Source organism: Danio rerio, chromosome 9 (assembly GCF_049306965.1).
Source record: "Danio rerio strain Tuebingen ecotype United States chromosome 9, GRCz12tu, whole genome shotgun sequence".
Taxonomy (NCBI): domain Eukaryota; kingdom Metazoa; phylum Chordata; class Actinopteri; order Cypriniformes; family Danionidae; genus Danio; species Danio rerio.
This window is the reverse complement of record NC_133184.1, coordinates 32,675,026-32,702,009: the sequence shown is the minus strand read 5'-3', so window position 1 is coordinate 32,702,009 and position 26,984 is coordinate 32,675,026. Positions and strand designations below refer to the sequence as shown.

Sequence of the window (26,984 nt, the reverse complement as noted above, 5' to 3'; positions counted from 1 at the left end):
TTGCATAAAATGGAGGGATTCTCAACTTTGTCGCATCGCGCGACATGCCCTCCTGGTCGCCAACGGTTACTGTCGTTCACATAGTCGGAGGTTGTTGGAACAATTCTCCGTTTAAATGATTCTCCGTTTAAATGAGCGCTTGTTGCTTTACCGCTGCAAATCACTCGTAGTGTGAATTAGGCTTAATTCCTGATTCATTTAGGAATAAAACACTATCAAGTGGCATAACACTTTCTAATTTGACTTTTAGAGGAATCAGATTCGTTTGGTGGTACATAAATTAATTGGTAAAATGTAGGCTGCTTAATCATCACCTTGGAATTATAAGGTTCAACAGTATCTGACATTTTTGTCAAAATTGAGATATTGACATATTCTTATTAAATGACAATTTATTTACATTATGGGATGTTTTTTATAAGTTGTTTACATTTCAAGACTTTTTATTTAAAAAACAAATGTTACACACATTATGTTTGCTATATGGAAAGCAAAAACCGTGAAGCTCAATATCTCAAAATCATTCAGAATGCAGATAGAACCTTATTCTAAGGTGATGTAATATTGTTTATTGTAAACTTATCGTTTATTAAAATGCTTCTCTAATTGTTTGATCTTCATGGTCTTCATGGTCATGTCTTTTATTTAATGCAAAATATTACAAGTGTTGACGTCAGGCAGGCTAAAAGTTTTTAGCCTTAATCATGTTTGTTGTAAACATATTGTTTATTGAATTGCTGTGCAAGTCCTTAAATCATTTACTAATTTTCAGTTTTTGTTTAAAATTAACTTGAAAGCATTAATTACTCTTGCTTGTTTGATCCTGAAGATGATTTTCTAAACACAAAGCAACTGTTTGAAAGGCTAAAGACTGTTAGCCTGCTTGGATACAGGTGACGTCAACACTTCAATCGTAATATTTTGCATTGAAGCAAAAGCGAACGGCGTGGCATTAATTTAATGCCCTGCCATGACCATAAAGATCAAACAAGTGGAGAAATATCATTAAACCATCGGAATGTAATCTCATTTGTCTAAACAAACTGATCCAATGAACAACCCTAATTAAAAAGGCTGCCATAAACAAAAGCAGGCCAAGCCAGACGAGCCCCTCCTCTTTAACAATGGGGCACATTTATTTTATTAATCTAATGCATCATGTATCATATCATTACAGTTCAATATATCTATCATTAATTTTATTCCCTTCACTTAAGGCTTTTATTGGGATTACTTTGGTTATTAGTTGGTCTAATGTATTGGTTACCTCCAGATCCGGCGCTACGATCTCTCTCATCTCGCGGCATAAACCTGTGCGTGTTATTCAAATTGCCTCATTTATTATGATAGCTTCCTCATGTAAATTGTGCTGACTGCTCGCCCTTGCACAGTCCTCATTAGACTAATGAAAACCTTCAAACGAAAAAACTAAACAACCTGCCAAATAAAGGTCTGAGGTTATTATGAAAATTACAACTCTGGGAGCCAGGAGAAGCTCTGTTCATTAATTCATGCTCAGCAAATTGGTAACTAATTTAGTTGCACTCCTCTGCATTAATGGATTATTTTATAAAAATGTTTTCCACAGCCCGAGACCTTTGCCGCACACGTTAGAGAGCTTTGGATTCTAATCAAGAGGAGTGACATATTAAGCATGCCAAGCGTCTGAATGATAATGCAGCAGCGATGCAAATAGACAATGTGGATTTTCACTCGGTCGGAGAGAATCAGGACCAATCTAACTCAATTGATATCTAACGGGGCTGGAGGAACCGTGGCGTGCTGAGGGATTAGACGGATCCATCTCAGCGTCTCGATTGGGGACCGGCAGGAAAAAAAAAAATGTTTTGCCGAAACACGCGCATTGTGATAATGTTATCATAAACAGGCCAAGATGTCAGCGGTGTCAATCCAGATGTATAGTACACAATCAATCATTACAAACGTGAGATCCAGACAGAACAAAACACATCGACCGCACACACCAATTCTCCAAGGAGCACACAAACACCTCATCTCCAACCCCCCCGCCTATCACACCTAAGGTATGACCTGTAAATTCATATAATCATGCTAATTACTTTGATTCACAGGCTTGCTCGGTCTATGGGAGAGACCTACACAGCGCCGCCTCTCCGGGCAGATCCAACAGGGGATGTGCAGCCCAGTGATTTCCACCGTGGTTTTAATGTCATTATCACCCTCTCCAACACTTCCCCAGCCCTGCCTTTGCGCCTGGAGACAGTTCTCAAATCTATTATTTGCTTCGTTTTCTGTTTAATGCAAAGCATGTGAAATGACACTTCATTTTTTTTCTTTGCAAGACCAAAGTAAATAGTGAAAATGAATAGAAATTTATCAAAGGTTTAACTTAGTACTTAAGAGCAGGAGATGTTTTGACATTTAATTTGATTCAATTTAGTAAAGAGGTACAGGGAACCATGCTCAATGATTAAATATGCATTCTTGAAGTTAATGGAGTAAATGAATTGTAATGTTGTTAATGGAAAATGGACTCACTTTGTTTAGACCTTTGTGAAAATTATAAAAATATTTGTTCAGGTTGAATGAATTTCAGAATATCTAAAGGGCTTGACTGAATGCTAATGTAACAGTTATTATATACTTGCTCTTTCTTTCTCAAAAGAATCATTCAGCAAACAGTTATTATCAAATATCTTTGTATTATTATTATTATTTAACACAAAGAACATTTTGATACTCTAAAGAACCTTTCTCCAACATAAAGAAGCTTTTTAGCAACAGAATGGTTTTAAAACTGTCAACAGTTCTTCATAGAAGCAATGGCAACAAAAAAACTTTATTTTTAATTAAGTCTTAGGTGATTTTATTTGTTTTTCAAAGACATTTCTTATTTTCACCAAGGCTCCATTTCCTTGATCAAAAATACAGTAAAAACAGACACACTATGGATTATTATTACAATTTAAATATGTTTTCAGTGTTAAGAAGTTTTAAAAATGTTGCACTCTTTCTACTACAGTCCACAATGCAACATGTTCCTTTGAAATAATTCTAAAAAGCTAATTTGGTTCTCAAAATATAATCAATAACTAAATTTCTGCTTAATATATTTGTGGATATCATAGATTTTTGTCTTCAATGTCATTTATGAACTGAAATTCATATGGATTGTATGCAACCTTGATGTATAAGAGTATATTTTTTATTTTTACTGCCACAGAGCTTTAAAATAGTAGTTTACAATTGAAGTCAGAATTATTTATTCTCCTCAGTTATTTGCTCCATTAGATATTTTCCCCCAATTTTTTTTTAATGGAAAAGATCTTTTTCAACATATTTCTAAACATATTAGTTTTCATAAATCATTTCTAATAACTGATTTATTTTATCTTGCCATGATGACAGTAAATAATATTTTACTAGATATTTTTCAAGAAGATAATATTCAGCTTAAAGTGACATTTAAAGGCTTAACTAGGTTAATTAGGTTGAATAGGCAAGTTAGGGTACTTAGGCAAATCATTGTATAATGATGGTTTGTTCTGTAGACAATTGAAAAATATAAAGCTTAAAGGGGCTAATAATTTTTATCTTAAAATGGGTTAAAAAATATTAAAAAGTGCTTTTATTTTTATTTTTAATTATTAGCCAAAATAAAACAAATAAGACTTTCTCTATAAGAAAAAAATATCATAGGAAATACTGTTAAAAATCCTTGCTCTGTTAACTAATATTTGGGAAATATATAAAAAAAATGGCTAATAATTTTGACTTCAACTGTATATATTATGCTAGTAGCAACATAAATAGCTATGAAGAATACAGTATTTATATATTTAGCTTTTTGATTTAGCTTTTTTTTTGAGTGAAAGATACTTCAAGGAAAACATCCAAATGGATGAAGTGTTATGTACTAAGCAGATAATAACCCTATGACTTCATGCATGCAACTGCCAAACTTAAGCTAATTCACAGACACTTCCAACAATATCTGTGAGTTATTGGTTTCAGATGCAGATTTAGGGTATTGAACTCTGACCTTTCTCCAGATGCATTCTCTTGGCGTTATGGACGATGTCGTGAGCCAGATCGCCCTCTTTAGGCCCGGGTAAGATGCTGGGAGACAGACCCAGTAACGCATGGTTCATCGACAGCCCATTCTGATGCACAGCTTTGAGAGAACACAGAGACACATTATTCCCATCTCCACATGCTCTCAATCGACAACGCAAAACACCTCGAGTGATAAATAATGATTCTAGTTGAAAAGAGCTCTCGCCGTCCAGTGGCTACAGAAGGTGAATCTGTCCTTGGCTTTCAACTGTTTGTGACTTGTGGTATACCTCATCTCCAAATCAATGCGCCAGTCAATCAAAATCACATTTACCACTCTGCCTGGTGAGCGCAATTCTCAGTGCAATTCTCTATGACATCTGAGATGAGGGGACAGAACTTGAGCAACAAAAAAACAACTATAAAAAACAGAGCCTGTGGATTAAAATGGCTACACTAATCTGTGATTTGCTAAGTTGAAATATTATAAAAAATTCACAAAGTTGATTTCTAAAGTCACAGGTAAAAGTGACATTTGCATTTTTAGAATGTAATAAAAAATCATTACAAATTCAATTATTAATAATGATTATTGATACTGATAATAATGATCATTGATTAGCATATTATTAGTAAAAATTTAATCTGAGACTTGCGGCACTGTGGCTGAGTGGTTAGCACTGTCGCCTCACAGCAAAAAGGTTGCAGGTTCGCATGTGTAGAGTTTGCGTGTTCTCCCCGTGTCCGAGTGGGTTTTCTCAGGGTGCTCCAGTTTACCCCACAGTTCAAAGACATGCACTATAGGTAAACTGAATGAACTAAATTGATCATAGTGTATGAGTGTGCATGTGAATGAGAGTGTATGGGTGTTTTCCAGTACTGAGTTGCGGCTGGGAGGGCATCCGATCCATAAAACAAATGTCGGAATAGTTGGCAGTTCATTCCGATTGGCAACCCTGATAAATAAGAGACTAAGCCAAAGAAAAATGAATGAATGAATGAATGAATGAATGAATGAATGAATGAATGAAATCTGAGACTGGAGGATGCTGGTGGTAGCAAACTGGTGGTCAGGAGAGACCTCCACAAAATGATTGTAAAGCACTTGGAGTGTAAACCAACATGGTAAACAGACCCCCATAGTTTTTTTTTTTTTTTTTGCGATAAAAATTACCGATTTAGAATGGGTAATTCCCAGAAATGTGCAGACAATTTTGGAATAAAAAAAATCATTTCAAATAACTGATTTCTTCTATATTTGCCATTATGACAGTACATAATATTTTACTAGATATTTTTCAAAATGATAATATACAGCCTAAAGTGACATTTAACCAGGCTTAACCAGGTTAATTAGGTTAACTAGGCAGGTTAGGGTAATAAGGCAATTTATTATATACAGTATAACAGTGGTTTGTTCAGTAAACTATGAAAAATATATACTGTAGCTCAAAGGGGCTAATCATTTTGACCTTAAAACGGCTTTTAAAAAATTAAAAAGTGCTTTTATTCTAGCCAAAATAAAACAAATAATAAGAAAAAATATCATCAGACATACTGTGAAAAGTTTTTTGCTCTGTCAAACATCATTTGGGAAAAAAAAAAATCAATAAGGGGGTAATAAATCTGACTTCAACTGTATATACATATATATTATATATCTGTTACCATATATTTTTTACCATAATATTTACCATATTAGGTAGCCTACTATGTTAGGTGTGCAATCTGACACAATGACAATGACACAAATCATAAAAATAAAGCTTCTTTAACGGTAAAACGGTAAGGATTATTCCAAACACAGGTTGTATAACTCTTATTTTTATGCATGAACTTAATTTTCTCTCTCTCAGATTTTACTGCCCGGAGGATCTGTCATATACAGTAGTTACCTCACACATGGGAAATGCGATCGGGCTTTCACTACTGTAATACACCTAAAACACAAATTGCTGTAAAACTCATTTCAAGTAGTGTTTTCTCTCGTTAACTGCAGGGAAAGAGTTCAACAAAATCATTTATCAATTTTTCGAACATCATAATACCGGCGATACATGTAAAGCACAAATCCTTAAACCAATTTCCATAATTGTAAGCTTCTTGCCTTTCTGTTTATTCCATTGCTCCGTTTTTAGATATCTGCTCAGACTTTTTGCAGTCAGAAATAAGTATATTTTGATTATATGGTTTGAATGGTTTATGAGATTATTTAAGTTTTGTACGATTATTTTGCATGAAATTAAGAATTTTGCAGGATCGCAAAAATTTGCGATTTTTGGTTGATTTTGCATTAGATACAGCGATTCAGGAATCGCGTAAACTAGGTGGTCTGCTAAAAGCATTCATTATTTATTATCTTAATAATAATAAAAAAATATGAGTAAATTTCTTATTTATTAAAGAGAAGGATTTGCCTTAATGACAACATGAGCTGCATGACCTTCCTAAGTTTGTGTAACCTCTGTCGATGTTGATTAGTTAATTTAAACTTTAAGATCCAAACTGATTCTTGAGCTTTAATAGAAACAAACATATCTTAATTGTGATCCGGTAACTGAGGGAATCTAAACGCATACAATATAACTTTCAGAACTCAAAACACGTTTCTAATCAAAATAAACAGTTACTCGTAAAGAATAACTTCATAAAACATTGGCAGCATATTTCAGAGATGACGAAAAACATCCACGCTCTTCCAGTGATTAAGAACATTGTTTTGATTTTATGGCACAGCTAATGATGAAAACATTGGAGGTCTGTTTTTGCACAACACTTGCCGGAGCAAAATTTAAAGATTGCTAATATCCCCCCCCACCCCCCCATCTGTTGGAGACAACAGAAAGCATAAAGGGATGCACGTGTGCTCCGGGCTTAACAAGGGGCATGTTTAGTGCAGTATTTAGCAGTGCGTGTGTGACAGGGGAGAGAAATGGAGAGACAAAGAGAGTGGGAGAGAGAGATTTATGAGGTGAACATACGCATTCTGTCGGAGGAGCTCTCGGTGTGTGCTGGAGAGCTGGAGACGCTGCTGCTGCGCTGGGACGAGGGACGGCTCCCCGGCCTCCTGCCGTCTTCCAGAGAGGGGGCAGGGGAGGGACTGTCGGGGACCCGTTCCTGCACAGCCAACAGGAAAAACAAACACAGCCGGGGCGGCCATTACATGACACACTCTTTTCAGCCAACACACCTTCATGGACAGAGAAGCATCCATGCTGCTGCCTCGTCTTTTTATATGTTTTTTTGCATTTTTGGATATAACCCCTCCTCCCTCCCTTCACCCATTCTCTGCATCTTTGCTTTCATTCTTTCACAGGCTATTGTCTGAAACACTACCCCCTGCAATGCCGTACCAAAAGCACGGATCGCGCACCACCCACCTTCCCCCAATGGCTGATGAGAGAGAGAGATGTGCACGACACAATGAGAGAACGGCGCCGTGGGTTACCTTAATCACTGATGTCACCATTCGGGATGGGGCACTCTGTCCCTGTGCTGCGGCGGCCATATTGGCGATGGTGCTGAGGTGGTTCATCTGACTCATCGCCATTGTGACGGATGCGGGAGGCAGGCTGACAGGGATCAGGGGGTGGGGCATCATCATAAACGGCAGCTCCAAGCCTGCAGATGAGAGACCAGAGCGGCTGATTAATTAATCATTTCTGGCATTAAGTTGTGTGCAAATGGAAGATGCGTGTGTGACGGAAAAAGAAAGCAGAGCGCTGAAGAGGAGAGGACGATTTAAAGGAGAAATGCTATGAATTATTCACACGTGACCTATTGTGCGGGGAGAGTAAATATTCATTAAATAATAATCACCGCATTAGATACTGTGTTACATGAAAGCTGTTGATGTCTATAAAGAAATAAGGAATCGCAGCACATTTAAAAAACCATTACGGTCATTAGAAACATAAATATTCACTTTGGCTGTTAATAATATATGCGGCTGTTAATAATATATACTGTAGCGCTGTGGTGATTAGAGTTATAATAACCAAATAATTGTTGAGATTTAAACTAATCTTTATTGTGCTGGGAAATGGAAGAAATTATGGAAATATTTCACCATTAATAGTAAATGCGCTCAAAATAAGGCAAAAACATGAAAGGCATTAGTTAAAATGAGCAAAAACGAGCCAATTAAAACTAAGTGTGTATCATGAGATGCCTACAAGCTAATTATGTGTATTTGTGCCAGAAACTCCATTACTCGTATAAAAGAGTGCATTCACAACGTCATTTGCAGGTCCTTGATAGCTACATGGTATTGAAATAATTAAGGCATTCAAAGATTCGGAAGAGGAAAACCAGATCTTGCAGGTTAAACTCGTATATATAACTAAGGCGAACTGTGCTACATTCTTAGACAGTGATTAAATGGGTAGAAAGGAAGCTGTCCCGCTTTTTCAAAGGACATATGCACACAAATAAGGTCACAGCCTGGTGTGTGTCCCTGAACTAAAGACCCACTCACTCCCACTCCTGACTTTGAACTAAAGGATCAAAAGTAACGCGGAGAAATTTCGGTCAAAGGCACCACTCCAGCACTTGAAAGCAAACTTGAGGCTTCGCATCGGATCCGATCGAGCACGCAGGGCATCCTGTGCTCTCCGTCCCACACTTTCCCCTTTATCGCCCGGCTCAAGGTAACAGGAGACTCAGAGGGATAATCCAGTGAGTTGTTTTTGTGCAAAATATCAGGACTACACACACAAAAATAAGAGGAGGGGGCCCTTCAGTGTCAGCGCTCCTCAGAGAAGCATTGTGCATTTCCATAAGAAAGATGACCAGATGCACAGGGAAAACACATTCCCCGACATTAAAAAGGAGGCGGAGATTAAAAGAACGAGAGGCCAAGCAGCACCTTGTAAAGGCGTCTCTCCTCGAGTGCCGAGTCTGAATCAATTACCGCTCGCAGGACCGGACTCAATTAAAACCTGCCACGGCGCCAGCGTGTGATTGCAGGATACTTACAGCGCCACGTCCAAACAAATTGAGAGAGGCATTCATGCACATATCTACCTTTCAGAGCTTTCGAGAGCCGGATTGAGTGCCGGCGCGCCTTTGTGATTTGCTCAAGAAGATCTGACTGGATTTCAGGAAATCAACATTTACAAGAGAGCGGAGAAACGTATTAAAGTCTGATATGACTTTGCTTTTGTCATTTAAATGGGCGTCCTTTATCAGCCCGCCGGTGAATGATGTCTGTTGTGTTGACCGACTTCACAAAGAAGAACCACCGCAGGCTTACAGTAGCAGACTGCTCTCGGGGGTCTAATCTCTCTCTCTCTCTCTCCTCGTCCCACCTCCTTTCATGTTTCGCCATCCTTAAGTGATGTTTCAGCCATAATGGCCCATTGAAAAGTGGAGAAAACATGATACAAGCTAAAAGAGGTCCAGCAAAGCTTTTCAGACAGACTGAAAGGCGATGAACTGTGGATGTCTAATTCAGATGTCTGATGAAATAGTTACATTGATCATCAGCAGTCTTTTTGCTTCTTTTGTACTTTTTCAAGAAATTAGTCTAAAAAGAAATAAAAGTTTTTCTTTTTACTACATTAAAGTATTTATCTTTTTAATAAAGACAGATTATTGACCAAAAATAAATGAAAATATTGAGCACCTGAAAAATTATTTACTTATGTGCACTTCAAGAGCTGATTTGTGTTCTGTCAGGTTGCAGATCTTTGTTCAGCTGAAGATACATTTAAAAATGAGATATCAAATTATTCAATTCAATTTAATTCATGTTTATTCTATTGCAGATTGTTTCAAAGCAGATTAACCTAGAAGGTCTAATGTTTCAGTGCAGTTTTCAACGTTGATTTTTAGTTTAGTTCAGTTCAGTTTGGTTTAAATTTCACTGCTCAAAGTCCGAACACTGAAAAGCAAATCCATCAATGTGCAGCCCCACAAGTCCCATCCAAGCAAGCCAGTGCAAGCCATTATCGACTATACTTATTATTTTAACATTTCTGTATTCTGTTTGTATACAGACCATTAAAAAATCTGATTGGTCTATGCAAAATGATTGTTTTAAAAAAATCTAGTTATAACCTTAATGAGTTTCATGCAAGGTTAATTATACATTGGCCAGATCAAGCGGGTCCTTCTCCAGTCAGTACTTGCTGTTGCTCTGATTTTAAAAAACAACAAGTGGACATGACAGCAGCACGGCATTAAATACAACCTGAGCAATGACTTAAAAGTATTTATTTGACACATTTGTGCCCAATAATGGGTTTTATTTCCATACTAGTGATCCTGATCATGAACGAATCATTCTTTTTAACAAGATCTTCTAAGTGAACCAGCTGAACTAGTTCACCAAACCGAACTAAATCATTTGAAATCTCTAGCACTCTTTCCCAGACATCCCTTTCTTTTTAAATTGCACCATGACTTGAAATAAACAACTTTTCCTGAGTTATTCAGTTATTAGAACAGTACACAGAGATCAGATTTGAGAACCGGTAAACTAATAATACTGCACATGCATAAATCAGCAGGTGAACTGCACACAAACAATACATGACAGCCTATTGTGACTGAACTAAACTTAAAAACTGCAAAGCGGGTAAACCAAGAGCTTTAATGAGAGGATGTGGTGAAAAAACGTAAGTTTATTTTAGAATAGAAAATTGTGATGGATTTTTTAATAAGTGAGTCTAACTTCGGTTGGGTTAAAAAAAAAAAAAACTTATATAAGAAACTTTTCAGATCATGTTGATGTTTTAACTGACTAAAATTTTAATTGCTGACATATTTTTGACATGTTAAGTCCAAACATTGGAGGATTGTCACAAAATATCCTGTTAACATTAAAGATCCAAAGTTCCCATTACTACTGTGTATCTAGCCACAGAAGCAGCCTTGCACACATATTGTACTTAGGGTTGCTATCTTGTGGGCTGTTGTATTTGAATTTGAGAATGGGTAGATGGCTGTGTTCATGTGTCCTATTACATGTTTCCAAAAATGTATCTTTATTATTTAGTATAATAGTGTTAGTTTTTATTATACAATATTTATTCTAATGACTTTAAATCTTGCACCTAACAAATATCCTTATTTACAAAAAAAAACAAAAAATAAAAAACTAAAACTAACACTGAAACCAATAAACAAAAACACTGATACAAACTAATAATTTTACCTCTAAAAACGAATTAAAACTAACTAATTATAAAAACAAAGTTAAAACTAAATAAAAACTAAAACTAATGAAAAATGTTAAACCATTGTAACCTTGGTGTCATGTGGTATGACTATGAAAAAATGCTAATTTTTCTAGCTTCTTCTACCATGCTTGTAAACATTTTTTAAAGGTATTGCACACACATTCACAGTCTGTGAACCTAATACTGAATACTAAATATAATGTATAAAATATAGAAAAATATTTTTGCAGCAGTATAATTTTCAGATTTTTGACCTGACAGACTTTGAAGTTTAAAATAACTTCTGTGAAAATAAAATGTAAAACATTAAGACAAGATAAAGTGTTCCATCATTATTTAGAGTAACAGTTACAGTAAATGCATTCAAAAACCTCCAAGTCAAACATGTTTGTTTTTATTGGGTAGTGAAAATGTTGATGCTTAAAAAAAACCTTCATTTGTGACCCATGCCAGAGTTTTATTTATTTATTTATTTTTTGATGTGGTCAATAAACATATCTGACTTTTAACACCAAAACAAAATTCATAATGAATTTCAAGTAATTTAAAACACATTCATCATACAGTAAATGACGGCGTGATCTTCGTCTTCGTCTTTCTGAATTTAACTGCTAATAACCATTTGGAAGAAAGCCTACTCCTTTTGCACTTTCCTCACCTGCCAGAGGGATAAACTGCCATAATTTGCATGAATAGCAAGCAAGATATTATTGTCAAACAGATGAACTTTGATTTCCGTGGCCCTTAAAAGCGAGACAGATTGAAGCAGCCATTGTCTGTCGAAAGCTGGCCTTCAGAGCGCTATAGCAGCCTGCATTATCCAGTGAGGGAGGAAGCTTTCCCTTGACAAAAATTAAACCAGCTCCTACTTGGCACTTTATTATCTCTTCAACTGAGTGATTTATTGTTTGTGGAATGAAAGCAAAAGAGGAGGAAAATTACATTTTCAGCAGCGCCCGGGCCCGTTCTGCCTCTACTCCTCTGTCCTGGAAGAGCTCACGACAAACAATAATGTCAGCTGTAATTGATCTGAGGTCGCCGGTTAGCCCTCCAGTAAAAGCCCACTATTTAAGCGACAATCCGCCCTGCCTGCTCCTCAGATGCTGTCTAATGAAGCTGTCCATCTCTGCTATTTACCTTCTCTTAAATGGAAGAGGAAAGATGTACTGTATGAAGCCGAGCCAGGGAAGATTTGCTTTCCTCCCGTGAAATAGGACCTGCAGATGCCGCTGGAATGTGTAATTGGCTGCTGGAGTCAGAGACGGGGGTTCCAGCGCTAATTAAATGACTTGTTTCTGGCCTATCCATCTTTGTTTGTGAGCGCAACGCCATGGAGCAGTATGTTGTAAATGCTCTTATCTAAACAGACGTTCTCTTTTGCTCGTCCCTTTGATTTGAGAGCCAAAATCTTGCGCCTTTTGAAGTAGCTGTTGAATCGGGAAAACAATTTAAGTTGTTTTTTTCATGAGGCTTTTCAGAATGGCAGATTGTTATTTTTTGCGATGCCCATCGTTATAAAGAGGTTTCGCCGGTTGGCATAAACAATAATCAGTTTTGTTTAAACAACTCTCAAGGCTTTTGGCACAGGTTTTTTATTCAAATAACAAACTATGCTACATTTTAATTGTGAAATAATTGAGATTACATGTTGTCTATAAATGAAGACCTTCCTCTAGGAAAGCTTCATCAAGACTTTTTTGTGCCCACAAATTAATTAAAGTAATTTTATGATGCTATTGAATGCATTGATATCTAAATAGAAGGTGTCTGGCTTAGGTAAGTGAAAAAATGATCTAGAAATGTTTTTTTTGTTTGTTTTTTCAGGACCATTTCCTACACTAGTAATTACCTCTAATATGATTTGGTACGTTTTGACCATATTTGGAAGGGTCGTGAATATTAATGTGCACTGCTCTGGTGATCCAGCTCATGTCAGTGCCTAACACTCACTCTCACACACAGTCTCTCTCTCACACACACACACACACACTCGTACACACACACGCACGCACGCACGCACGTACACACGCACGCACACAAGCAGGCACGCATGCACGCACGCACACACAATGTTCTGTAAAATACACTAAAGCTAAATAAATCATACTTCAGTTGTTAACAAATATTTTAACGAATTGAGTAGATTTCTTGTTGAATGATCTTTTCAACTTAAGTGGTAGGGAGATTTATTTTAGATTGAAGGACTAAGTAAGCTATCTTTATTCCACCACAGTAACCCAGTTTCTTCTAAATGGTGTTAAGGATGATACATAGACCAAATTATGATTACACTAGACAAAAGGAGATGACAGAGATGGATTTTATGGTTTCAACGTGTACAGTAAGAAGACACAGACTGGAATTTACTCTTATATTTAGCAGTATTCATGTGTTACTTGCCTCGCTACAAACACACACAGCACATTTAACAATATCCATGTTAAAAAATATAGTAAAACAGATTTTGTGCCTTTTCTATATGGCATTAAGTTAATGTGTAATCTGTATATTTTGTGTTCTGACATGCTGTGAACAAATAAGACTCCATGGTAATTCATGGCTGCCTGTGTCAAAAAAACTGTACTCTTTATTAAAGCCTGTCCCGTATTCAAAATAAGAGTCCCACATACATAGTAAATATAATACTATCTTAAATAAACTGACAAATAAGAAAAGATATATTGTTCTAATCGCCCTAAATATGGCCTATCAAACAATGGTGTGCATATTAATGATCCCATGTGAAAAATGACAGTTGATGTTTAGTTTATATTGTCCTATTTTTTTTACCAGGATATTCCACTCACATGATTTGCATGAGAATGAGAAAACAATAGTGTTTGAGGCTCACAGTATGTCATTTCTATGTATTGAACACTTATTTTTCAGCTTTGCCTTGGTATATGCAGATTTTCATTCTATGGCATCTTTTATATTTTAAGAAAATTCAAATCAATCTACTATATTTGCTGACATCTAGATGGCTCTGTGATTGGTTAAGATATTAAGATATTGGTTTATGATAGGTAGTTTTACTGTAGCTACTGGTAATTCCAAATTACTTGATTTTATTTATTTTTTATTTATTTTATTTTAAATATTAGTAGACTGTCTGCTTAATATTTGTTGATACTGCTCCTTCAACAGACATTTAACTGACTATAAGAAACTTTGCAAGTACATGTTAACTTACACTAACCCCAAACCCAACCTAATCCACTCATAATCTATTGACAATTAGTTGGCATGTAGAAGAAATGTAACTTAAAGTCAACAAAGTGCGTTAAAGGTTCAAACAACTAAATACATGTATATACAGAATGAGTTAAAACATGACCTCAATACTGATGTTCAAGATTGATCCACGACACCAACGGCAAAAAACAAAACAAAAAAACAAAAACAAAAAAAAAGAAAAAAAAACAAAGAAAAAAGAAAACAAAGGGGGTCATTTATAAACAGACACAACATCATTTCTCTGTTTAAAGTATAGATAGTTTTCTTTTTTCCCAGATGGCAAAGCTAGTCAAGGCTGAGAAATGCTGTAACTCATTAAAGGCCCGTTAGAGGAAGGTATTTGACTTTGAAGTAGCCACCCACGGCCTTTCTGTGTCATTGAGAAAAAAGCTTTAAAGTCTTTTCTTCCTGTTTATAATCTTAATGCTAATCATAAAAAATAACATCTTGAGTTTGTTAATATTCCTTCCCCCAAAACTGATAATAAAAAAAAACAGACCTGTACACTATCACTGACAATAATGCAGCGCAGACGCTTGAGTTTGTGATACAGGCGATTTCTGAAGCCACAAGAACAGAGGAACAGGCATTTACTGCGATCACTCTGAAGTGAGAGAGCATAATCAGAAACAGAGGCCAAAGAAAAACATCTATTACACACTTGTGAGTGTAAAAAATAATGGGAAGAAAACATCTCTAGTTTGATGAGGTAGCATAATTACCCCCCCCCCCCCCCCCCCCCCTCTAAACCATTAAAGCAAACATGTGCGAGGGATTATGGAGGAGACAGACAATATTGTTTTATTATTTATTTATTCTTCCTAAAGAAAGGACAAAGGCCCAGCAGCAGTTCTTGGCATATGGTGGTGAAGTGATTTCGGTCCAGCTTCACTACCTGTTACACAGACTGTCCCACTGAATCATCCGGTGAATTTCCTTTTGCCTAAATGATCACATTTTAGACATGACTAGGGCCAGACAGAATCTGCAGATGCATTTTTTGCTATTTCTGCTGAGAATTTTGTAAAACATCTGTGGATTTATACAGAATATTTTTGGGAGTATCATAACTAAAAACTTAATATATGAATAAAAAAAAAATACATTTTTAACTTTTATTTGATGTTTACAATGCAAATCCAATTAGATTCACTTATTAGGTAAACAAAGCAAGTATCTCATATAATAGATCTACTAAAAGACTTAAAGAATGTTACTTCACAAATTGTATTATAAATAAATCATATGAACATTTTATAATAATAATAATAATAATAATAATAATAATAATAATAATAATAATAATAATAATAATAATAATAATAATAACAACAACAACAATAATAATAATAGTAATAATAATAATAATAATAATAATAATAATAATAATAATAATAATAATTACGGCACGCACACACACACACACACACACACACACACACACACACACACTCACACACACACACACACACACACACACACACACAAATGCATGCACACTTACACATGCACATTCCAACACACACCTAATTCGGGTGGATTATTAAACTTTTTGTAAGTTATTGTAAAAACTCAAACAACAAAAAACAATATAAACAACAGTGTTATGTTGTATCTGGATTATTTTATATTTACATTTACATAATTTTTACACAAAATTAGTTTTAACTAAGGCCGATCACATGGTTTCAGACATGATCGGAAACGGACGTTACCTCCTGATTAGGATTCGTATGTACATACATACATACATACATATATATATGTATGTTTATATATATATATATATATATATATATATATATATATATATATATATATATATATATGCGTACATACATATATATATATGTATATATATATTTTCTTTTTATATTTTTATATTTCCCAAATTATGTTTAACAGAGCAAGGAAAATTTCACAGTATGTCTGATAATATTTTTTCTTCTGAAGAAAGTCATTTATTTTATTTCCGCTAAAATAAAAAAATAAAAAAAAAACATTTTAAGGTAAAACATATTAGCCCCTTTAAGCTATATATATATTTTTGATAGTCTACATAACAAACCATCATTATACAATAACTTGACTAATTACCCTAATCTGCCTAGTTAACCTAATTAAAGTAGTTAAGCCCTTAAATATCACTTTAAGCGGTATAGAAGTGTCTTAAAAAATATCTAGTAAAAATTACTATCATCATGGTAAAGATAAGATAAATCAGTTATTAAAGATGAGTTATTAAAACTATTATGTTTAGAAATATGTTGGAAAAAAATCTTCTCACCGTTAAACAGAAATTGGGGAAAAAATAAACAGGGGGCTAATAATTCAGGGGGGCTAATAATTCTGACTTCAACTGTATATATATATAGCAAACTGTGAGATATGTAAACTTGGGATTGCTTTTAAGTTGAGGTGCTATTTGTTTTTATATAAATTTTTATACATATTTACCGTTGCACTATGTTATTTATTACTTGATTGTTTAAGCTACCTCACAGAAGTGGTCTGTTTGTTAACAGAGTTATTGAATGTTAAAATAATAAGGAACATCCTGGATCAGTTTCTTCGCTCTTCTTTATTATTTCTATGTATAATAGAAGTATCAGATCAAGTTTTGGTATCGGTAGATACTCAAAATCGGACTCAAAGGCAAAAAAACCCTGATCGGGACATCTCTAGTTGTAAATGTATTAATATTGTTTAAAAAAATAAATGAATTCTAGCTAAAGTATTAATAACTTATTTAGCTTAATTCTATTTTAACACTAATACTTTTTAGAATTTAAAAAATATTTTTATTTAGTTTAATTATTTTTTTATTATTTAATAATTTATTATTAATTTATGTTACTTTATTTACTTATCAAGTTAAAATAATGTTGTTAATTTTAATCTTAGTTTAGGTTTTGGTTAATTTTATAGTTTCTTTCTCATTTATTTATTTAATTATTTATTACCAATTTTAGTGCTTTAAGTAAGTTTAACAGTTATATTTTTAGGTTTTAGTTAGTTATAGTTTACCATAAGAACCCTGAAAAACAAAATTGCAAAATAAACCCATGGGTTTGTTGTTTTGTTTCTGGTGAAAGCCACAATTGAGTCTTCTATCCACTGTAACTCCATCTGGTAAATGCAATTACCTTCATGCTTCTAGATGCCCAGACACAGGCTTCAGGACACTTCACCAAAAGCACACCCAATTTGCCTCTGAATTAGATCCAGCTTAAATGTGTCCCGTATCATTCTCCATAAACTACTGCTGGTTTAGAGAAAGCAGAAGGCAGCAGATGTTTCCACTGAGGGTACAATATATTCAAGTCCAATCAATAACGCTCCTCCCAGAGGGACTGTGACACCCAGGCGGAGCATCATTTCCATCAGATACTGAGCAAAGGGTCCCGTTTAAAAAGATTGCTTTCGGTCAATGGCAGGCAGTTGTCATTTGACTCGGACTCGGAGATGAAATGTATCGAACGGTGTTATCAATCACGGAGACTTTCTGCAGGATAAAACGACAGACTCTTGCATCATCTGTTCTAATTACAAAATTAGCATTGCGTTGCCTCTGCTGCATCTTTGTGTGATTCTAAAATTCCTTGTGAAAGGAGATTTGTTATGTTTGTCATCCCACTTCAGTTTTATTGAGTGTGCTTAAAGGAATAGCTCAACTAAAAATGGAAATTATGTTATTATTTGTTCACCATCATGTGTTTCAGATCTGGATGGTGCTTTTTTTTTAGTTTCTTATGTGAAGAATTTGATTTTCGTGAACACAATAGTCAATGGGGTCCCAGTATTGTTTTGGAATCCATTACATTGACACACATTGATCACTGATCGGGACATCCCTAGTTGTAACTGTGTTAATAATTATTAAAAATTATTTAATTATACTGTAACTAAAGTATTATTAATTTATTTTTTCTAATTCTTTTTAACACTAATATTTTTTGTATCATTTTTAAATATTTTTATTTCAGTTTTATTATTTTATTTTTTAATAATTTATTATTATTCATTTATTTTACTTATTTACTCTCTCCCTCAACTTCATTTCATGTCTTATCACAATAAAAGCCAAAAATGGCAACAAAAAAAAAACTTTAAATAAAATAAAATAAACAAAACCTAAATTGAATTAAATTAAATCGAAATGTTATTAAATTAAATAAAAACAACTTAGCAAAAAATAAAAAAGGAAAAATAAACAATAAAAAAATCTAATAAAAATTTATACACACACACACACACATATATATATATATATATATATATATATATATATATATATATATATATATATATATATATATATATATATATATATATAGTGAAACATTAAGACATTCATTCCATTAAAAACAAGAAATATACTGATACACTGAAAAGAAAAGAAAATCTGGCTAAAAATTCTGAAATAAAATAAAATAATCACATTTATATTAATACAAATACATTTTTAAACAGTTTCTATTTTATACAAATGCATCAAACAAAACCAATCTTTGTTCTAAATGGTTAAATCTTATTAAAATAATAATTCAGAAAAGACGTTTACCTACAAAATTACCAATGACATCATTTTTAAGCTGCGTGCTCTACCATATGGTTGACCATACTTTGACTGTTTTAAATAATGACTTACACAGCTTTGTTGGTTTGTAAGAAAAATAAAAACTTAATAAATTAGAATCTGACATATTTTATGGCATACTTCAAAAAATGAATATGATTTAGTATTCACATTTTTTTAAATTTTGATTAAGTTTTTAAATAAATCAGTCTAATATACTTGATATTTTCAAAATTTTAAATTTTAATAATTCTGGTACTTTTACCATAAACCAACATATCAACCATTTGGTGGAGGCTGATATTTTAGAAAATATGGGATGTATTACTCAAAAAATTGCATTGAGTGTGATAAATAGCAACATTAGGAGTTTAGAAAATTGCAATCCAATTTTTTTTGGCAAAAATTAGCTTATCTCTGATATCCACATTATATTATGTCTATATTTGTGTTTACGTTCTTTACTAAAGACATGGTATCTAAACCAGACATCTGAAGTGCTTCAAAAGAACTTTGAAGCACTCACACTTCCTCAGGCACACTCAAAAAAAGTTCAGTAGCACATACAGAAATCCAGTATTTCGCACAAATACACGGCCTAAATATGGTCTACTTTCAGTAACTTGAGGCTATATGGGTTGATTTGTTCTGGCAGAACGCCTGACCCAGAGCAGGATCACTTGTCTGGTTGGGGTTAATGGGGCTCCAGGCATGAGTGATACACCCAACCACACGTTCAATCCCTCACATTCTAATTGCTGCAATATTATCATCACCACAACAATCAGCAATACTTTCCATTTGCACCGCATCCTCTCCGTCATCATAAGACACAGCGTTTACTTTTTTTTGGTGAGTCTCTGCCATAATTGAATGACCTATCGAAGGGATATTCAGAGCAGTCAAAGCACATGCATCTTTCGCATTATGACCCGCGGAAGCTTATCGTGTGTGAAAGGTTGAATGTCATTTATTACATGTAGCGCATTTACACCATGTGACATTGTCTTTTCAAATTGCGTGGATCTCTTCATCCCTATCTTTGCCTCCAAAGGTCACTCAATCCCACTTATAAATGCAACCTGACAGAGATTAGCAAAGAGGGACGGCCAACACACAGGCGAATCAAACGGCTTCAAATGAATTCATCCAATTAATGAAGAATGAGCTTTAATGTTGATGAGGCCCGACAAGCAAAGCGCTTATTTATTTCACTTCGCACAAATATCTGCAGCTCTGTTCGCCGCGCCGCTTTTCAGAGATGATAGAGCATGATACGGATCATTACAGAAATAATGTTTAATCAATTCCCATTTTGTAATCTGTTTCTGCAGTTGTAGGCATTTGTGTACACCACGTTTTTACACCCGACACCCCCCCTCCCCCGCTTTCTCTCTTCCCAAATCATGCATATTCAATTTTATGCTGATGCTTAACAGTCGATGCAACCGGAATTAAAACAAGCAATTTGACTTCATTAAAAAAAGTAAGTGATTATCGAGTTATCTTTTTGAAATTCTATTAAAATGTGTGACGCTCTCCACTTATCTGTCACCTGCTTCCCAGGAGCGCATCGCACTAATAGAGGCACTCAGAAACGAATGCCCAGGAGAGGCCGTGTGTGTGTGTGTATGTCTGGCTTCTCTGAGCTATTACTGATGTTTCCTGCCTCACTGTTTGAGGAGAGACAAAACAGCGTTCAGCAATGTAAACGGACACAGGTGAGGAGCGTTTGAAGAGTCTGGATATCTCCCGTGCTGAATTTCTATGGTGGGAGTTAGTGAATAATGAGTAATGTATCATTGCCCTGATTTCTGCTGCTGCGATTCAGAGATGTGGATAGGATGTGAACAGTGTTTGCGTAGTTTGGCTGCAGGCTGGTTTTTCACTCTAAAGACTTCTGGCATATATACAGTTAAAGTCAGAATTATTAGCCCCCCCCCAAAAAAAATCAAAAGGGGGCAAATAATTCTGACTTCAACTGTATATTATGAATTTATTTTAGATTTGAGAATTGCATATACATTTGAGAATTGCATAACATTGCAAACATTTTTTTTTTGCTTTTATTTGCGAAGTATTTTCTTGAAGAGAATGTTAATTTAATTTCCATTTATTTCTCTGAATCTAAAAATTTTTTTTTCATTTATGATTTTAATAATAATGATATGCCAAAAATTAAAGATTAAAAATTATAACACCACAAAAACATACATTTAGCCATGGCACAAGAAAACGTCTCAGCCATAAATATTTTGTTTTAATTAAAAGAATAGTTCACCCAAAACTAAAAATTTTGTCATCATTTACTTGCCCTTTAATTATTTCAAACCTTTGTTTCTTTCTTCTGTTTCTTTCTTTTCTTTCTGCAAATCTGTAACCATTGGTTTTCAGATTTCTTCCAAATATTTTGCATTGTGCTCAAAAGAAGAAACTCATGAAAGGTTTGGAGGTGAATAAATAGTGAGTACATTTTCATTTTTGCGTGTACTATTCCTTTAATTGTTGTTATTTTTATTAACTAAAAATAGTTAATAGAGTTTTATTGTTTATTTATGTTTACGTTTTTATTAAATATAAACATTTGATCAATACACACTTCCTGACAAAAGTCTTGTCACCTATCCAAGTTTTAAAAACAACAATTAAGAACGTGACTTCTAGTTGATCATTTGGTATCAGAAGTGGCTTATATGAAAAAGCAAAGGCCTCTATATTATGCTTATTTTACCAAAATAAAATATGATCATGTTTTGGTTTTTAATTATTTAATTAGGACAGTAAGGCCTGACTTTGCTTAGACAAAAGCCTTGTCAATTAACAGAAATAATGTACAGTATAGAATAAAAAGTCATGCTGCATTGGAAAAATAATTATTATTGTGTATGCCCCCCATGAGCTTGGAGGACTGCATCCATACATCTCTGCAATGGCTCAAATAACTTATTGATAAATTGATAAATTCATCTGGAATGGCAAAGAAAGTGTTCTTGCAGGTCTCCTAGAGTTCATCAAGATTCTTTGGGTTCATCTTCAATGCCTCCTCCTTCATCTTACCCAAGACAAGCTCAATAATGTTCATGTCTGGTGACTGGGCTGGCCAATACTGAAGCAACTTGATCTTTACTTTCAAGAACTTTGATGTGGAGGCTGAAGTATGAGAAGGAGCACCATCCTGCTGAAGAATTTGCTCTCTCCTGTGGCTTGTAATGTAAGGGGCAGCACAAATGTCTTGATATCTCAGGCTGTTGATGTTGCCATCCACTTTGCAGATCTCTTGCAAACCCCCATACTGAATGTAACCACAAATCATGATTTTTCCTTTACTAAACTTGACTGATTTCTGTGAGAATCTTAAGTTCAAGTTCCGCTATGTCTTCTGCAGTATTTATAATGATTGGGATGCAGTTCAACAGATTCAATGATAAAATTTACTTTTTGCCACATTTTCAAACGATCAACTAGAAGAGCTTGAAGTTATTATTTGTTGCTCTTACAACTGGGATTGATGACAAGAATTTTGTCAGGTTGTCTATACTAGTGTTAAACTGTTCAAGCATAAAGTAGGTATTTATAAAATATAATATAAATGTTTGACATACATACATACATAATAATACAAATAAATAATCAAACATTAATGACAATAAAACAAATAAACATAATTACCGAAAAAATCCAAATTGAAAAAAAAAAATGGATCAATTTCTTAAATAAGAAAATCTAAAACATTTACACCACTCTGACTTATAGTAATGAAAGTAGAGAGTAAGAAACAGGGAAAGTCAAATAGGCCGACACGATTAGGCCGAAAACTTTGTTTGTCGTTTCCACGCCACGTTTAGCAGTGCGAGGCGGCCAGATTGAAAAACAAAGCGCAACCCTTGTTGGAGTTGTCCTTCCACAGTGTGGGATTTATTATTAGAAAGGACATAAACAGACTAATTAAATCACAGCAGTCGAGGCTGAGATGACAGCTGGTGCTGTGTGTGACCAAACAGATCCCTATCAAAGAGCAGGAGGCATGGCTCACTCAATCCGTCCTCTATGGGGAGCTATTTTAAGAGCACCGACGCTTTATGCTAAATGAGTGCTCCATGTTCAAGCCGGCTGATTATAAAGAAGCCACGCGATGCATGATGGATGTGCCTGCTTAAAAGACAATGGGTTTAGGGTCTATGTTTTCTGATAGGTGTTGAGGAAATGTGACAGCGCTCATCAGAAAGATATCGCAGCGCTACCGACTGCCTCAATGTCAGTTAAAAGCGCCCAACGCAGCGATGCATTGAATTTGTGACGAGATCGTTCTTGACAGTGTAACAAGTACAATAAGAAGCAGAAGTCTTACAGTTATTAATGTGTTTGCAAGCTTATCCATACGGTTAAGTGTATGATAAGAGATTGTGATCCTTTCCTTCATCGCATGGCTAATTCTGTCACAAATTCATACGTTTTGAGTAATTATTACACGATTTTTGAACACCACTGGTTGATTGGTTGCACATTTGAAACCACCGATGAGAGAGAAATATGGTTTTAACAAGTCAATAATGGCAAGCGCAATGAAAACAAACGCAATCAATGGCACTGCAACGTTTGCAAACAAGAGCTTGAATTATAACACCGATAATTGATTCCCTTCCTCCCTGCTGTTTTTCTTTCTTTCTTTCCCTCCTGTGATGTCATTTCCCAATCGATTCCTTGCTGTATGCAATGATGAGAAGAGTTTGTTTCCCCCTCTTGGTATTTTAAGGTAATAAAATCACTTTTTAGCAAAGTATTATACATCTGATGATGATTTTATTGCACTTTGAAAAGAATGTTTCTTAAACTTCAAAGGAAACCCTTATCATTTTAAAATGTCTGCTTCAGTTATATTAATAAGTTAAATATCAGGCAATTGTCCTTATTTTATTTATATGGGGTTGTTGTGCTTGACTCTGATTGATTGATTGATAACTGTGTCAGGTTATTTAGGGGAAACACACATCTAGAGAAGATTTTTTCATGCATAGCCATATCATTTTAGCAAATTAAGTGATTTATTTTAAAGGTTCTTAAGGCAACAGAAAAATAACCAATATCTAAAATGACACTAAGCAAGCAAATTATATGTTAATTAACTAATAATCAGTGGTGGAAAGAGTACTAAAAAAATCATACTCAAGTAAAAGTACAAAAAGTACTGCAAAAGTATCTGTTGTAAATATTACTCAAAATATGAGTAAAAAGCAGCCCTTTAAAAGTACTAAAAAGTAATGAGTTTTACGCCGTAAAAGCTGATTAGTTTACATGTAATTTGTGGATGAATGTGTAAACGAAACATTCTGCAGAGCATTTAGTTATTGTTTAAGGCCATTTCGGTCATTATGCAGTTAAACCGCCAACCTAATTTCACCAAGTAGAACATGAACATATGGACATCTACAGTACCTTGATCCTGGAACAATATTTAAATCAGCCAATCAGAATTAAGGGATATGTTTACCATTCATGTCAAGTGTAGGCTTACGGTTAGGTTTATGCACTTCTACATGATTGTTATCCAACTAATATCCCCCTCTGATTTTTGAGAATAGTTTACAGTTAGAGTTGGGTTTAGGGTGTTTTGTAACATCAAATTTTTACGAGGTGGGTCGTTAGCCCAACACTCAACGCCCAACAAGGAGGATTAGGACATACACTAGAGACAATTTAGCTTACCCAATTCACCTATGGCACATGTCTTTGGACTTGTGGGGAAAACGGAGCAAATTCTACACGGAAATGCTAACTGACCCAACTGGTGCTCGAACCAGTGACCTTCTTGCTGTGAGGCAACAGTGCAATCCACTGCGCCACCATTCCGCCACTCTCTAATGTAGTATAACCAGAATAACTGACGATGGCCTGTTAAACTATTAGAAACAATGTGCGTTGTTTTATAGGAGCTCACCAATCCCTTACTTCTAATTCTAATAAAGCATTTAGATATATGTAGGGCCAGACAGAATCTGCGGACATGTTTTGCTATTTCTGCGGAACTATTTTGGAAGTATCATGACTAAACTTTAAATTTAGCTTTTACTTAATGCTTACAATGCAAATACAATTAGAATCACTTATTTGGTAAATAAAGCAAGTCTCTTATAATACTGTATATCATCTACAAGACAGAAAATATAACTTTACAAACTGTATTCTAAATAAATCATATGAAGATTTTCATATAAGCCAATAATATTGCTGAAATTAATTTAAAAACTGAACAAATATAAAATTATTATATGATATAGTACAGACATTTACGCAATTAAATACATAGACTCAATAATAATCTGCAGATTTCTGTGCATGCTGATTCCGTGAGGCCTAGATATTTGAAAGAAATGCCAGGTGAACTTGAAACATGATATAAACCAATCATTTGCAAACAAGGGATGATTTCCCGCCTTGACGCTGTTTTATTGTTTTCTCTCCTGTGACATAATTTCCAATTGATTCCTTCCTTCACACAATGATGAGAAGTTTCCCCGAGTTTGTTTTTTCGCTCTGACTCTTTCACCCGCTCCACCAATGGAAATCTGCAAGCGGCACCAGCAGCTTAACCAAAAAGGATTAACTCCCATATCCAACCGAGAACACAGATAATGCTCGGTAATTGGTAAAAAATGAAGATGAATGGGACAGCAAGATAAGGACCAATTAGCTCCTCCACGCTTACAGCTGCGGTCTCTCTACAGATCCATCTCTTGAGTGCTGGCCTCCACTGCCAGAAGAAGCCTGGCGGAATTAGCGGCCTGACCTCATCGATGGTGGGACGCCCACCCATCATCTCCCCCCCTTCACTTTCAATTCTGCCCCTAACATAGACACCTGTCACCAACCCTGACGTGACAGGCTCACATCCCCAAAACGCTCAACGCTAAATCAGAGAAAGCCACACAAACACTCGCGCACACGCATGCCTGAAAGTTTGTCGCTTATTTCATTATGGCAGCATCATCTGGTTGGTGATACACACAATTCCCCCATCTAATTACGGAGAGGATTTAAGGTCCATTAACGTTGCCGTGGCAAGGAATCAGATGCAAAATGGCACCCAGTGGCCACCAAGAGAGAGATTCTTTTCACCTCCTTCCATTTCTTAACCCGGACACGGCAAATGCATGAGTCGCAAGGAAGAAATAAAAATGAATAAATATCCAAACAATTCATCTTGCAGAAAAAGGCCAGGTGTTAGTTAGTTTTGATTGCAAGGCAAGGGAAGGGGATCAGTGTTTGTGTGTCTTCCAGGCTCATGTTTTGCTTGGTTTGCGATATCTAATTGTGCCATTTCCTGTGAGCGAATGGAACAATTGTCATTGTAAAAGAAGGGAACCCCCCACCTCCTTAAAAAAGATCTGGAAGAATCAAACGGGAAGCTTAATCACGCTCACCTCCTCCTCTCGCGCAGGGTGTTTGGCTATTTGGCTCCAACATGAACTGGCTGACTGTTTTTCTCTCTGTTTTTGTAATTAATAATAGTGATGCAAGCCGGCGAGGGTGATTGAGCTGAATATTTAATGCAGAAGAAACATTAGCGCATCCAATTTGCATCAACAACCAAGAAGTCCGAAGGAGAGTACAATGTCCTTCACACACTTACTGTCAGCCTTTGTGCTTCAGATTAAATCTATTCTAGACTATACTGAGAATCTCCATTAGAATATATATGAGGGGAGGAACAGAGAAAGATGCATATTTCAAAAGCAGTACTAGCAACCACCTTTAACACTAGACACTGCAAAAAAAAAAAAAAAAGTGTAAGATTTACTTATTTACAAATTTCTTTTAGAAATTGGTAATAAATTTAATAAATACAAAAAAAGAGACAGAAACAAGTTCAGAGCTTGAAGAATAAAGAATTTAGATGAAAAATGGTGGGGAAAGACCAATTATGATTAATCATTAAAAATAAATGTTTG

At 35.0% G+C, this 26,984-nt stretch overlaps 1 protein-coding gene across 25 annotated transcripts in view; it reads right to left on the bottom strand.

The window, feature by feature from the left end:
- dachd (dachshund d) overlaps positions 1-26,984 on the bottom strand; it is a 245,506-nt gene that overhangs the window by 42,317 nt on the left and 176,205 nt on the right. For 22 of the 25 annotated variants that reach the window (XM_073912271.1, XM_073912270.1, XM_073912280.1 and 19 more), the window contains 3 exon segments: positions 7,487-7,659; positions 7,020-7,155; positions 4,025-4,156 (listed from right to left, as the gene is read on the bottom strand). In XM_073912271.1, coding sequence (XP_073768372.1) covers positions 4,025-4,156; positions 7,020-7,155; positions 7,487-7,659 — 441 coding nt within the window. 25 annotated transcript variants of the gene reach the window in all.